Source organism: Larus michahellis, chromosome 1, assembly GCF_964199755.1.
Source record: "Larus michahellis chromosome 1, bLarMic1.1, whole genome shotgun sequence".
NCBI lineage: Eukaryota > Metazoa > Chordata > Aves > Charadriiformes > Laridae > Larus > Larus michahellis.
Window position 1 is genome coordinate 32452807 of NC_133896.1, and position 15673 is coordinate 32468479.

General features: G+C 40.7%; 1 protein-coding gene across 2 annotated transcripts in view; it reads left to right on the forward strand.

Annotated features, from left to right (window-relative positions):
* Positions 1-15673, forward strand: part of PDZRN4 (PDZ domain containing ring finger 4) — a 248818-nt gene that overhangs the window by 199098 nt on the left and 34047 nt on the right. For both annotated transcript variants that reach the window (XM_074563864.1, XM_074563950.1), the window contains 2 exons: positions 4738-4991; positions 6578-6680. In XM_074563864.1, coding sequence (XP_074419965.1) covers positions 4738-4991; positions 6578-6680 — 357 coding nt within the window. The remainder of the gene's footprint in view (positions 1-4737; positions 4992-6577; positions 6681-15673) is intronic.

A 15673-nucleotide genomic window follows, 5' to 3' on the forward strand; every position in this document is an offset into this window, starting at 1 on the left:
CCCTTTCTGTATATGAGCTATCACATTTGTGTTAGCAGAAGAGTTGCAGTGTCCTCTCCAGGACACGTGTTACTGGTAGCTCACATGTCCTGTGCCCCCCTGTACTTCCTGGAGAGCCTCACAGCTGGCGGCCCTCAGCGATGGAAGTTTTCTACAGTCTGTATGTGGCAAAAGGTGCAAGTCTGGGAGGAAGGTGGTATGTTTTTGTTCTTTTTCTGTGGCTTGAAGTTAGGGTGGGCTCAAATTCCTGTCATGAAGAAGGACTGGTCAAACTAAGGGACAGTGTTCCATCCTTTGTGCCAGTCTGCCATCCAAGGATGCACCCAGGATGTGGTAGCCTGGATCTATTTAGGGCGAGGGATTGGAGGTGAAGAGACTGCTGTGATGAGAGCAGGTTTAGCACCTGTCAGGTCAGAGGCATCTTCTGCATGGGTGTTGAAATCTCCTAGGACAGTGAGCCTTGTGTGAACTCCATCATCATGTCAGACAGCATCTCTGTCATTTTTCTGGGAAACCCGTGTGTCTGGACATCTCTGCTCTAGCAGAACACTCAGGTTATTCTTCCCTTTGCCCTTACTGATTAAACGGAGGGTCTCCAAGGATTTTGCTTCAGCAGAGCTGATCTTAAATTTCAACTTGCATATGCTGGGTATTTGCTGAGGATAGGAGGTTATCTCATGAGCTGCTAATGTGACACCTTTTGTGATGGTTGCATTCGCATGACTGCGTATGTTTTTTCCTTTCTTTCCCTTTTCCGTTTTTTCCTTTTTCTCTTAATATGGGAGAAGTAAAAGACTACAGGAAACGTATCAACATTTCTGGCCCTCTTGATTCAAAAATTCTGGCCAGTGTTAAAAGAATTATCAAGAGCAGAAAAGTGCTAGAAGACAAGGCTATTTCATTTCACGAGGCTATTTAATTTCATGGTCACAGGCACTTAAATTCTGGAAGAAGTCTTCATTGAAGGACTAATTTTTTTTTTAATTATTATTATTAGATATCGAAGGATAAGGATAACATAATAACCATTTGCCTACATTTTTTTATAGTCACTGTTATGTTATTTAGTCCTGTCCTTCTCTGCTGTCCACCTCTGTGTGAGCAGGAATAAACCTATGTGCAGAGGTGCTGGCATTAGAAGTTGGCCAATGTCAGTTGACTTGTGTATGAAAGACAAAGCCTGTTTGCTTGTTTATTTTCTGACGCTAATGCAGTTTTGCATGTGGCTGGATTTAGAGCAAGAATCCAAAGAGGATGGCCGGGATCCAGGCAGTGGCCACCAGTCACTCTGGGGGAGATGTTGACAAGTGGCCCAGACTTTGCAGTGTGTCCAAACCGAGGGGGAGAGTGTTCATTAAACAGAAGCTTAATCTAACAGGGCAGGAGGATGGTTTACATGAGAAAAGATATATTCTTTACTTAACATTCACAACTTGCTTGTGGATTAATTAGCCCATCTGCTACAACAAATGTATTCCCATGTCTTTGTGTTGACTGTTAAAAGTGACTGATTTCTCTATCCACTTAAAATAGTACCCGGGATTCCACTGAAAGTAACCTTTCCGAGGCAAGGAATTTATTTAATCATCCACTAAGAACCTGTAAGTGGCTTGCTGTAAATAAGTGCTCGGCTGTCTATGGCTCCCAGGGTAACTATATGTGAGTGCTAAGTTGGGGGATAATGCAGGAGGCAGAAAACCCTTAAAGAAGCTACGTAAAGAGAGCTTCCAACCCCATCTGTAGTATTGGCTTTAGGTTTTAAAATAAATTCTCTCTTCCCAGCCCCAAGTGGGCAGGACAGCTGCCAGCATAGAGTAATTCAGCTATAGATTTTCTTCTGAGAAAGGCAGCATTCATAAATTAGGTGACCTTTATGCAGATTGACAAAGTGTGTTGATGAACTTCAAGTGACAATTTAAACAAGTATTGGGTGTTCAAAGTGCTTGTATTTTGTAAGAAACCAGCACAAAGGATGGATTGTTTTTAAAGTCTTTAAATTAAATAGCCATTTAAATGAAAATAGAGGTCAGCCATAGGTTCCCAGGATAAATGAAAATGTGTATCTTTTGTGATTTTTCACACTCATGTGATTTTAAAATATTATTATTCTTTGGAAATAAAATTTGCATGTAAATGGCATTGTTGTGAATTTATGTCTGTTTCCTCAGAAAAAGTGCTAAGTATTGACTGACGTGAATAAACAGAGCTTCTGGTTTACCAAAAAAGATCTAATAATATATTTTATATGCTATCCAAATATCTTTTTGCTTTCCTAATGTGGATCTGTGACAAAATGGTCAGCTTGTGCAAAAAAACCAGATGAGATACAGAAGGATTGTGTGTTTTATACTTGAATAGGGGGACAAATTGATAGGGTGCTATGTGGTATTTATTCCCAAGCATTTGCTTTCAGGAGAAACACCATATAGTTATCCAAAGCTTTAAAAGTATTAAAAGGGTTTTGGGAGGCAGGAAAGTAATTTTTCTGTTCCTAGGGCCTTAGGAATGAGAGTTACTCAGAGGGCCTATGGGATGCTCTTGTTACAAAAACTGCAGAAACTGTGGAAAATTGTGTCCTTGATAGGATCTGAGTCAGAAACAAGAATGAAGCAGGGGCTGGAACTCAGGAGTGACTAGAAGACCCAGGCTTGAAGCTTTATCTGTAATTGCCTCTATTAGATGGGGCTGAGCCTGAACGCCCTGGCAGCATAACTTGTGCTATCAGAGAGGGTTTGCAGAAGCTCCCTCCTTGGGGAAATTTTTTTTATTTTCTTATAACATAACTCGTTCTTTGACTGTTGTGGCCCTTCTTCTTATATCCCAATGATATTTTTCCATGTAACTTAGATTAATGTAACCCAAGGTTATAATTTGATGGATGATAATTTAAACGATTAATTCTTAACATAAAATCTTAACATTTTTGGCCTCAATCATCAGAGAAACTGTACATATGCACTAAACTTAGGTGACCAAGCTAGCTGCTGTTCACATTACTTGGTCACAGTTTAGGCTACAGGGGTATGGTACTTCTGGGGATCCCAGGCATTCTGCACAGGGAGTTTTGAGCTTTATTATGTATAGAAATCTGTTCAGATAATTTCTAGCCTTCACATCACCACATACAGCATCAGGGCTAGCTAGAAAGATCACTTGACCTTTGCATTAGTGGCTGCACTACGGTGTAGTTATTTTGCATGTCCTCATGAGTAACATGGCTGTGAAAGCGCTGCTTCTTTGGAAGTTGTTTCAGAAGAAACCTGGTTCTACCTGGTATTTGAGCATGAACTCCAGAAACGTATTGAGTTGATATGGCAATTAATGGCAAATGCTTCTTTTGGCAGGCTTAAAAATATTACTGAAGGCTGCTGAATGGCTCTTTTGAGTTCACTGGTGTTCTTGTTTGTGTGTTTTTCTTTTTTTACAAGAAAGTTCAAGAATTTCTTGAATGAAAGAGTGCTAGGGCAAAGCAAGTTTATTTTCAACCAGGATTTGCAGACATTGGGGAAAAGTCAGTTAGGAGGTCTGTCCCATTTCTGGGGAGGGATTAGACTTAGTTCATTAAGCAGAAGTTTTATGACTTCAATGTCTATACAACAAAGGTAATTTCCTGCCAGTGTAGAGATTTTCCCAGGGATATGCATTTTAATGAGGCTTTGGTACCCTTAGATATTCACATTTCTTGCTAGAAAACCCTGCCTTTCTACCCTGCCACAGGACCACCTCATCTCCACAGTAGCTCACAACAGTTAGGTCCTGTGCAGCAGTCAACAGCAGTCCCATTGCTCTGGAAACAGCAGAATGCTACTTTCTGTGTAAGGATGTTGCACAGTCCCTGCGTCCAAGGGCTTAGCTACTGACTGCCATTGACAAATTAGCCCTCACATGTTGTAGTGGGCTAATGCTTGAGAATTTTGCCCTAAACACCTGAATTCATATGCATTTAGCATCACCCAGCCTTGCAGTTACCTTTTTTAATACCAGACAGCCTCATCTAGACTGGGAGGAATTTCCTGCTTTGCCTGTAGCAGAGAGAAACCTTGCCACAGTCTTTCAGTTTTGCCAAGCTATGCTGCATTTGCAGCATAATTTTCTCTGGTTTATTATTCGTCTGTTTGTAGCAAATTATTTCTTCAGTTTGTTTGATTTAGATTTCTCTTTCCTTAAAAGAGCAGCAGCTGACTGTGTTAGTCAAATCTTCCTATCTTTGGTGTTAATGATTGTATAATGGCCACAGCAGATAAGTGACAGAACATTGAAAATTTGCCTTGTTTCTTTTTAGACATCAGAGACATGTTTATTGACATCTGCATTAATAACAATGCTGTGCCAGAAATCCTGTAAAGCAGTTGCATGCCATAGAAAATGCTGAAATTGAAAATTAAAGGCACCCCTCCTTTTTTATTTGTATTTTGTGAGGTGAATAAAATAGCATGAGAGAAATAATTTTAAATGTCCTTTTTAAATGCTGTAGTTTCTTTGCAGTATTCAGATTCCATTGGGACAGTTATGGAAGAGTTCAAATAATTTCTAATTTCTAGCAGAGATTAAAGATTTATTTCTTCTCTCAGCCTTATCTTCCCTCTTGCATGGATGCCAAAATAAGGCCCACTCAATGTCAGCACATGGCTTGATGTACTACACAAATAGTTCGTCCCCCTATATTTTACACCCATATTTTTACACTGCCTTTTCTCTTGTGAGCAATCTTTGATATATTTTTCTCTTTTTCTCTAGGTCAATGGGAAGGACCTCTCCAAGGCCACTCACGAAGAGGCAGTGGAAGCTTTTCGCAATGCCAAGGAGCCAATCGTGGTTCAGGTTTTACGACGAGCCCCAATTAGCAAAGCTCATGGTAGCTCTCAGGATGTTCGGCTTGTGGATGCCAGCACTCAGACTGACATCACTTTCGAGCACATCATGGCTCTGGCCAAACTGAGGCCTTCCACACCACCAGTTCCTGATATCTGCCCTTTTCTACTTTCAGACAGGTATGGTTTATCTACTCCTGCTGTTTTACCTGTGGGATTGAGGCGTTGCAGTGATAGACTTGTAGCCTTCTCTTGAAAAAGTCTAAGGAACACTTTAAATAAACTATAAATGTTGTTGATAACTGTTGTCCCATTCGGGCTTTAGTGATGGTTTTCCTAAACTCTGCTCATGAATTAGAGTATGGGAAGGGATCTTGGCCATGTTTACTTTGTGTTCATGTGTTTGTTCATCCAAAGCTAAGCCCGAGTCAAGAAGAAAAACACTTCTGTGTTCCTAAGTACCTTCTTCAAACCTAGAAAGAGCTGTCTTGTTGCTTTCTGTTCTTCCAAATTTCTTACCAACAAATCATGAAAACCAATTATTTAATTTAAAAGTCCCCTTATCAAAAGCAAAACAATTCCAAAAATGTGGAGATCAAAAGTACAATTTCACCTGTCACATGGCAAATGATATGAATTAAATTACCCTCAGTTGAATTCTTTGTAACTGAATGGAATGCAAACACCAGCAGGTGGTGCTTATACAAAAATAGGGTGTGGACTTCTTCAGACTCCACCTCACAAGTAACATCGTCTAGTGGTTGACCCTCACCTTCTGTCTGTAGCATGAAAAAATATGATAGCACTAGAGCTTTCCCACTGACTTCCTGGCATGTTGTGCGTCTCTGCAGAATTGATGCTAATGGAGAACTTCTGACTTTGATGTAGCTCCATTTTTAGAAGTTCTAGGTAAACTGGGTAGGTGTTTGTCTCAGAGAGAACTTGCAAGCCAAATGCTGGACGGAGCCTACCACTTACTGCTCCACAGCTAGGAAAATGATACGTGTATATTTTTGAGTTGATACTGGATATTACTAAACCGCGTGGTACTGTGATTGAAGTTCCCATGCCCTCAGCATGGGGAAAAGTTTCCTATCTCTGATAAGATAGATCCACACTGGGTGCTGCATGGCTGGGATCCAGGTCCAAGGCCGTACCCGAGTGCGTGTTGTAAGGACCGCATTTTTTTGTGCTCCAAACCCATTTAACAGTGCAGTTTAGCGAAGTTTTTAAGTGTGCAGTTACTCAAATGCACTTTGCCACCCTGTTATCACTTTAACAGAAGAGGATAACGCAAGTTGTTTTATGCAAGTTCTTGAACAATTTGTGAGCATGGTGTGGATTGTAGATTGTGGACATTCAAGATGTTACAACCATATAATCAGTGAGTTGCCCCCAGCCATGAGGCAGCACATGAATCTGGAGTTAGGTACATTTATGAGCATAAGGAATCCCAAATTGTCACAGTTAAGTAGTTTGGCTCAAAACAGACCCTTTTAAGAAATCACCCTGGGTAAATCTGACAAAAGATGAACCCAGCAAAACTCAGCTGGAGTAAGAGCTTCTGAAACGAAAACAGCCCATGCTACTTCTTGGTGCAGTTCATTTCAGGCTGTCAGGCCATTCAGAGTATTGTTCCAGAGATGAGAAAACTACAGAGCAGTGTGTGTGTGTGTGTGTCGGGGGTGGGGGGGTGGGTATCACTTTTTAATTTAAAAAAACCTATTGTCTCATCTACTGTTGTTGTACTGTTTTGTTCCACATAGCTGCCATTCTCTTCACCCAGTGGAGCATGAATTTTATGAAGGTAATGAGTATCTTTCCAGCCTGCCTGCTGATGCAGATAGAGCAGAGGACTTTGAGTATGAGGTAAGATCACTGGCACACTGCAGCCCCTCTTTCTGTTATTACAGATACGGTATTTGCACAGCTGATAGCAGGCTCCTCTAAGAAAAATAAGAGTGGGGGTACTTAAAAAAATCAGCATCAAAGACTATTTTACTTTATACCTGTGTAATGTCACAGGCGTTACTGGGGTTAGGCTGCACACATGAAATGTGAAAGCAGAATTTTGCAGTGGGTGGCTACATACAAGTCCAGGAGGCTTATTGTGCAGTGCAGGCTGTAACTCAGATGCTTTGCTTTTGCACTTTTAACACTTTAAAGCAAGCCTTTCCAAAATTAAAAATGGTAACTGGAAGCTTAATTGCTTTTTTTTCCCCCTAATTTTAAGAATTAATTGGCCTTGTATCTCATGCCTTAGGGATCAGTCTTCCAGGTACTTGGGTGTGTGCTTGAGTGTTTGTAAGATCAGGCTACGACTTTGAAAATTAATATAATTTCTATTACTTTCTCTTCGATATTTGACATTGTAAGTATTGCAATTACAAGAAATTGTGTTCTGTACCACAAATCTCCCTTTGCTGTAATGCATTGTACTCTCCAGTGACAAGGGTGGATGTGTTTCTGAGTCACTGGAAAATCATTATGTGAGGCTTCCCAAAATGATAACATGCGATTGTCGATGTTTCTCTTCATTAGATTTTCATTTCATTATTCTAAATAGTCATCTTGCCTGCCAGTCATTAGCGTTTCATGTTTTCCACTATCATCCAGTAACAAAATATTTGTAGGGGCAGGCATATGAAGCAGATGGTTCTTTTTATTATTAAACAGTGCCGAGTCTTTGTGTAAGTTCAAGTTACTGTATTTTAAATAAGAGTGATTATAAATAATTAAATGTCTTTAATACAAGATTAAAAATACCCTCTCCTCCTGTTTGTTCTACCTTAAGAAACCTTTTTAAGGGTTTCATATAACTGGTTGACATTTGGAAATGAAATGAATGGTGAAAGCTTTGGCAAATATGCAGTGCGTTCACTTTTATCGTGTCTTTAGCAGCTAAGATGCTCTATTGCAAATTCAGCCCATTGTACTTTTCTTCTAGCAGACTGGGGAATCTGAAATTCTTCCCCTGGGAAGCAGAACAATCAAATAGCATCTACTTAGTGAATCTCACTCAGAACAAGCAAACTTTTATTTGAACGCCTCAAAAAATCATTGCTAGGGATTAGGGAAATCGTCACTTCTTCCCAGTTGGGTTTTGATGTGATGTCTCACAACACAAGAGTCTCAGATCTTAAGTTCTGTTTTGACTCCCCATGTGTAATGTGATATTAAATCTCTCTGTCAAGTGTGTTTGTTTATGGTACTTGCTCCTTAAAGGTAATAGAAACTATTTTTCTAGTAATATTTAAATAAATTAGAAATGTAAGCACCTAGAAAGAATGTTAAAAAATAATGGTTAGATAAAAATAGTTTTCACCATTTGATGAGAATATTAGTGACATATTAAAATATTAACAGATTTCAAATTTGTAAAGAGTCTACCTGGTGGAATCAAGTCTTCTTTATGACCGTTATTAATCCCTAATAATAGCTGGCATAAGTATTGTGACAACGGCAAATGCTTGGGCAGGTTCTCAGTTGCCTGTAATCGCTACTAATCACACCACCGTAATCATTAATTTACTGTCAGCTGTTATGCAGTTGCCTGAGGCAAATTCACTGACTAAAATAAAGTGTTTCATATGAAATTTAAATAGGGTAGGAACTGTCTAGCTTCTTTTGAGAAGAACGCTTTCTACTAAATAAGACAGTTTTGAAGGAGAAACAGGACTATCTTGGAGCCTTTCACTAGCAGAGCTCTAAATGTGAAAGATATTCCAAAAATTTAAGCCCATATGGTAATGTTATGATTTAGGTAACTCATTTGTTGTATTACCTGTTATTTAAGGTCCTTATAAGGCATTATTAAGCTTCCTTGCCATAACTAGATAGCTGGAACAACTGAGAGCATTATTCACAGAGATACATATCTCCATCCAAAAGAAAGGCTCACAGAGGACAGAGTCAAAAGGGATTTACTAGCTGTTGTTGCTGATCCAGGGCGGAAGCAGCAGGACAGTGAGCAGAGCAGACGCTGTGGTCCAATGCTGTCAAGTTCTCTACAACAGCATTGGCTTAGATGTGCCCTGCTGTGACCACTCAGTCCTACCCTTGCCATGAGGTTTTCTGGCCCCTCGGTTATGACAGTGTTACTTTTTGTGAAACAGATGCAAGAAGTAATTATTATTTTTTTTTTAATAGATTTTTAGAAGGGTTGTTTTTAACCTAGCCCAGCTGCCTAGTCTAATTTCCAGCATAGCTCCACAAGCTGCTGTGCTGTGGCAGCAGCATCAGGAAAGGAAAAAATGCTCAAGCACTCGGGAAGACAACTTTTAAAGTCACCATTGTCCATCTACCATCTAAGGGTGAAAACAGCGAGAGGGTGCAGGAGCTCTGCTTATGACACTGAGAGCTGCAGGCTGGGTAGAAGAAGCACAGAGCTTTCTCTGTCTCCCACCATGCAAATTCTTCTGTGCGCAGGGGAAAGAGGTTTATTGTTATTACTGTGCTTTCTGGAGAAGGAGAATTGTATCAGTGCTCCCTGATTTTATCATTGTTTTTTTCTTTGTAACAACTTTCTGGTGTGAACCTTAGCTAATCAGACACAGCAAAAAACCTACCTGGTGTCAGGACCATGGCCCAGTTTCCAAACTGCACATTAGTGTTCCCACTGTCCTAAAAGGATACAGATAGCAGCTCACAGGTCTCCAATTTTTAAATGGATTCAAAGCCAAACCTGGAGATTTCAGAAAGGGATTGAAACAAGATTGGTTGTTATTGACCAAGAAGGTCAGTAGCATCCTGGCTTGTATTAGAAATAGGGTGACCAGCAGGGCTAGGGAAGTGATCATCCCCCTGTACTCAGCACTGGTGAGGTTGCACCTTGGAATATTGTATTCAGTTTTGGGCTCCTCACTACAAGAAAGACGTTGAGGTGCTGGAGTGTGTGCAAAGAAGGGCAACAAAGCTGGTGAAGGGTCTAGACAAAAGTCTTATGAAGAGCAGCTGAAGGAATTGGCGTTGTTTAACCTGGAGAAAAGGAGGCTGAGGGAAGACCTTATCGCTCTCTACAATCACCTGAAAACATGTTGTAGTGAGGTGGATGTTTGTCTCTTCACCCAAGTAACAGGTGATAGGACAAGAGGAAATGGCCTCAAGTTGCACCAGGGGAGGTTTAGGTTGGGTATTAGGAACTGAAAGGGTTGTTAAGTATTGGAACGGGCTGCCCAGGGAAGTGGTTGAGTCACCATCCCTGGAGGTATCTAAAAGTCATCTAGATATAGTGCTAAGGGACATGGTTTAGTGGTAACTTGGCAGTGCTAGGTTAACTGTTGGACTTGATGATCTTAAAGATCTTTTCCAACCAAAAGGATTCTGTGATTCTAAGGTAGTGAGCAGGGAGAGAACTAGAGCAACATCTTCTTGTTTCCTAGAAATGGTTTGTAAGTGAAGAATGCATTAGTTCTGAGATACAAATGCAAAATACTCAGCCAAATTAGGAAGTAAGGAAATGACTAGCAACTGAGGTGCTATAAACAAGAATGTTTTCCAAGAAAAGGAATGTCCTGGAAAGCTTTGATCAGCTTGGAACTTGCTTACAGATATATGCTGGCATTTAAGTACCTGAGTTACTACCATAAGAAACAAACAGCAGGATCACATACGATAGCCAGCACTGGAGATATGGACCTATGCTTGCCAGTGGATTTGGTAGGATTAGACACTTACAAGACTCTTCTACTCCAATTGTAAGCTAGAAAAATCCAGTGGGTTGTGCTCAGATTGTCACAGTGCAGTAAACTCAAGTATGAGCCAATTGTCTTGGAAGGATGAACTCCCTGGGAGGCTCATTAGGCTCCAAACAGTACCATACTTTAAACAAATGGCTGGGAAGCTGACGAAGCTGGGGGATTGCTGATAGCCAACTTGAGCATCCTTATGTTGCTGCTGCAAAACTTGTCCTAAAAGGAATCCGAATTGTTGGTAGATCTTGAGACAGGGGTCAGAGCCAGCATCAGTCAGTGTTGGCAGAAAGAGATCAAAAGATTTGCAATTCTGGCATAGCCAGATACCCATGTGGACTTTTAAGATAAAGCAGGAATTGACCAATTTGTAAATGGTCAGTTGGACTTGCAGTCAATATCACTGAAAGAGAGCCAAAGAAATTCAGGACAAACCCACCCAGTCTGACCGTGGATGGCTGCTGTGCTGCTGGAATTACATCATGTGGTATTAGAGTATATGTCACGCTGTCTAGTTACTGACGAGGTGAAGGGACTAAAGCCATCACAGCCCCCAGTAAATCTGTGTTAAACATGGCTCTAAAATTTGTCCCACAGATTTGTCCTTGTAAGAAGAGCAGAGGATACTGGTGCTAGAGAGGAGTAAACAAGCTAATGGATGTGCACTTCTTTAATAACATTTCTGAACCTACTATCTAGGAGGGAGAAACAGTGCATATTTGGTTTGGAATGTTGACCGGGTATACAGAAATTAAGGGGACAAACACTTCACAGTGGTGGAACAGTGAAAAAATTGGTCAAAAAAACTCCCCAAAGAATGTTGTAAAGACAAAGCTGGACAAAAGAAAGCATCACTGATGTCTGGTCCCACATATTCAGTCTGAGGAGACTGCCTTTCAATAAGAGGGACAGAAGAAAATAAGATGTTACAAGCAAGGGCAGAAGAAAATAAGATGTTACAAGCAAGAACGAGCAGGTCGTGTCATTTAGTTAACAGATCCTTATCGAGGTAACTGTTGTTGTCGCATATATGAGGAAGTGTAGGCTGAAGCTTGCTCTCAGAATTGAGAGGATTTTTTTGGAGGGATGTTGGGTGTTAGTCGATGTAGATGCATGAAGAAGACCAGCATAATTGCCTAAAAGACCTTCCAGCTCTGATTGTTCTCTATTTTAGGCAAAGGTACAAGTGATTGCTTCAGTACAAAGATATAGTTGCAGGAGCCTGAAAAGACACATCAACGGTCTTCCGTGCCAGGATTGGGATTTTCAGAGTGCAAAAGGCACAATGGCAGCCATTGTGTTAGCCTGACTGTGTCTGATGACTCCAGTTTTAATGCATGCAAGTGCTGACAGATTGAGGCAATACGAATACTAGCACCTGGGAGAAGTTGCTAAGGGTTGAGTTGACTCTATATGAAATTATGAGGTACTCTGATGCTCTTCACTTAAGGTGTTAGAAACCATTGAACTTGTTTATTTTACATTTTTGCTCAAAAGGTTAGTGCATGTCACTAAATCAACAGACAACCACATGAGGCATATGCACACGAAATCTTTCTGTGGTCAGCTTTTATGAAGCCCTCTGTGTCCAGACAATGAAATGGTCAGAGGTCCTGCAAGAAACATCAGCCACAGAAGAGTGTAGTAACAGGATCTTGGGGAAAAGCCTGATGAGACTTTCCCTACCTGATGCTTCTGTGAAACTTGGAGGGTGAGCTAGAAACTACACATCTGCTGTTTTGATTCCTCCTATGCTCTGGAAAATAGGACTTCTGGAAATGAGAAGATTCATATGAAAGAAACTTGACTCCACCATCAATATCTCTACTAAGCAGAGCAAAAGGTTTGATTAATACTCTTCAGTTCATGTTCTGCTTTGTACACCCAAGGGACAGATTCTAGGTCAGAATGAGGATATATATGTGTGTGTGTGTGTGTATGTGTGTTGAATGTAAGTGCTAATTTATGGTAATGCACAGCCGTTCATTTAAATGTTTTGGTAAGTATTTGCACTCATAAATCTCTTAACTGTAAATGTAGATTAGTCCTTTAAGTTTACCACTGACCCGATCCAAACCCACTGAAATTGCTAATGTTTTGTATTGACTTGAGCATTTCCGGATCAGATGCTGTCAGCTGTTTTCACAAATCAGTAAAAAAGGGCCTTGAAGAGAGAAAAGCTAGAAAACTTTGGGAGTTGGCCGTGAGTATGGTTTTGTGTAGACCTCTTCTCACTGAACACTTAAAACTCCCATAGGGGAGAATTTTATCCTGTTCGTTTCTCTTACCATATCTCAGCATTGCTGCGGATGCAACGCAGCACTCATGCGTTGGTTTACTCTTCCAGTAACACTCATCCCATCGTGGTGAGGGAAGATTGGTATTTCAGGTGCAAATTTGAATTTCCTGTTTCTGTCATATGACACTTTTGAAGTGATCAATTTTATTGGTATTTTTTCTGTTCAGAACAGAAGAAGGAGTAGTTCTGTTCAGATTAGCAATCTGAGTGAGGCTGTTTATCTAAATAAAGTTGCTCAAACATACGAGTATTTGTGGGTTGAGGCCCTTGTGGGCCCCTAAAGTAAGGTCTCCGGTGACTTTCTGAAAGGCCCACCACTGCTGTTATAGACCAAGAGAGACCTGCGTGCCCTATGAATTTATGTTTAAGGCCTTTTCAACACATGGATTATTTAACCAGTAAACCAAACAGATCTGCCTATCTTGTAAATACATATTTAGGGTCTTTTTAGCATGAGGATTACTGAGCTGATAGCCTGTAACAGCTCCCTTCAGAGCTGTGATAGGCTGCAAACACCCCTGTACAAGCATTACAGGCACTTGCAGCAAGGCAATTGGAGCTCCTGCTTCAATTGCTAACACCTGAATAAACAGTTTTTATGGAAACAGCTTCTGTGCACACACTGCCAGCGCTTCTGATCGCTGCAGTCAGGCTCTTTTGTTTCGTTACCTGATGAGTGTGTCTGTACAAGGAGGCTGACCCAGAAGATGGATGTGTAACCATCTAAACGGGAAGCAGTTCCGAGATAAGAGTTTTCCAGAATTTCGTTACACGTAGCATGCAATTTCTCTGTACAGCTATTAAGTCATGGGTTTTTATTTAATAATATAAAGGGGTCAGAGAAAGAGAGAGAAATCCTGTCTTGGGCAGGGATCGCCCAAGCCAAGTTGCAGCCATGTTCAGGGAGGATGACAGTGATGTGAAGGAGCAGAACCACTATAATCCCTCTGTGACTTGCTGTCAGGTTGTCCTTGTTTCTTCTGTATTTCCTACTGCGACTGGATTCTTTTTTTTGTGAACTTCTTAAAACTTGGGATGAATCAAAAAAGAGCCTTTAGCAAATAAAAGGCAGATTTTGAATGCAGCAACCACCAGATGTAATTTAAAGGAGAAGGCTTCAAGAAGTAAGGTTCCTAATAAGAGACATGGGTATAACAGTGTAGTAGAGATGAAATGGGGGACAAGGTTGTGTCTTTCCATTGTCATCAGACCTTGCTGGTGTGGTAAGGGGATTGTGAAAATGCTTGTTGGTAAATGTGGTGTAGATTTTTAATGGAAAAGCAGACACTTTTCACCTTATATGTGAGCAGATTCGTGCCTTACGTTATGCAGCTGCTGTTGTGGTGGAGGGACTGGTCTGACAGCTCAGAGTGGACTTAGATAAACTGGGACTTACTGTATTATGTTTGTTTTCTGACCATCAGTTCATAACTGCCTGGTAGTTATGGCTGAATCATGGATGCCCCATGGTATACAGACATTTTACTGACACCATTATTCTGAATTTTTGTGGCAATTCTTAATATTATATAGCATCTGCTGTTAAGAAGTATCATGAAGGAAGTGAACAGCTATGTGTGTGCCTGTGATCGGTGGTCTTGGTTGCTTAGGAGAGTCTTTCTGGTTTGGGGGGTCTTGAAGTGGGGAGTTTTTCCATTCCTACCTGTCATATCAAACAAATCCAGAGAAAAAGATGGACTGTATTTTAAAGCTATTTATTAATTGAAAAGCTTGTGAGGAAGTCTCCTGTACTAAGAGTTGTTTCAGTTGGACCTGACAAAACAATACAATGATCGAGGCTTCTGAAACCCTTCCTTGAGATTTTTTCCTTTGAACTCAAAAGGAGTTCTGAGCTGCTAACACCTGGCCTGTGATCCAGCTGACTGTCACTACAGACTAAAAATGGAAAAGGTCACAGTTAAAATGAAGAAGAGGCATTGGAATATTTTCTCCTGTAATACTTTGAATAACACTGTGTAATAATTAAAATGAGACTCTTTCAGTATGCATTTGGTGTACTACAACATAAGATTATGTCTTTCACTGGCATTTTTATTTTTAAAATGCCTGGGAGTTTAAGTCGGCATAATTTACTGTGACGGTGGTGAGGCACTGGAACAGGTTGCCCAGAGAAGCTGTGGATGCCCCATCCCTGGAAGTGTTCAAGGCCAGGCTGGATGGGGCTTTGAAAAACCAGGTCTAGTGGGAGGTGTCCCTGCCCTTGGCTGGGGGGTTGGAACTAGGTGATCTTTAAGGTCCCTTCCAACTCTAGCCATTCTGTGATTCTATAATTTACACATGGACAATAATAAATATGTCATTTCTCCCCAACAGTGGCCAATTGTACACTGTAAATGAGCAAAATAGTGGTAAAAAATGAGCAGTCCTTTCCTTTTATTTTGTCATCTGTCTTTTAAGAATTGCAGTCACTTTTCGAATACAAATTAATTAAACTTAAAACCATTCCACTGAGGTTCTTCAGTGTTACTATGTCCTGCCTTGCTGCAGGAATTCACAGGCAGGTGAACTAAGGACAGTCATATTGAGAGAGTTGCCAAGTCAGTCAGTGACAGAACTGGCAGTAAAACCCAGGAGCCTTTACTTGTAATATGTCTCTTTTTTCGCCGTTGAATCGCTCTTCTTCTTTACTAGTGATTGGATCATTTAGATGGAAGAGGATGTCAGGGTAGTTTCTGCCGCAGTTGTTTTTTTAATTTTGAGTGTGTTACTGTATGTCATCACAAAATTCTGACATTCAAAGCAGATGAAGTTGCTGTCATCTCACTTCCCCTTAGTAATGAATATCCCAATTTAGGGATTCGAATTGTGTCCACAACTACAGAGGATCACGAGAGAGTGGGGAGGAAAAGACA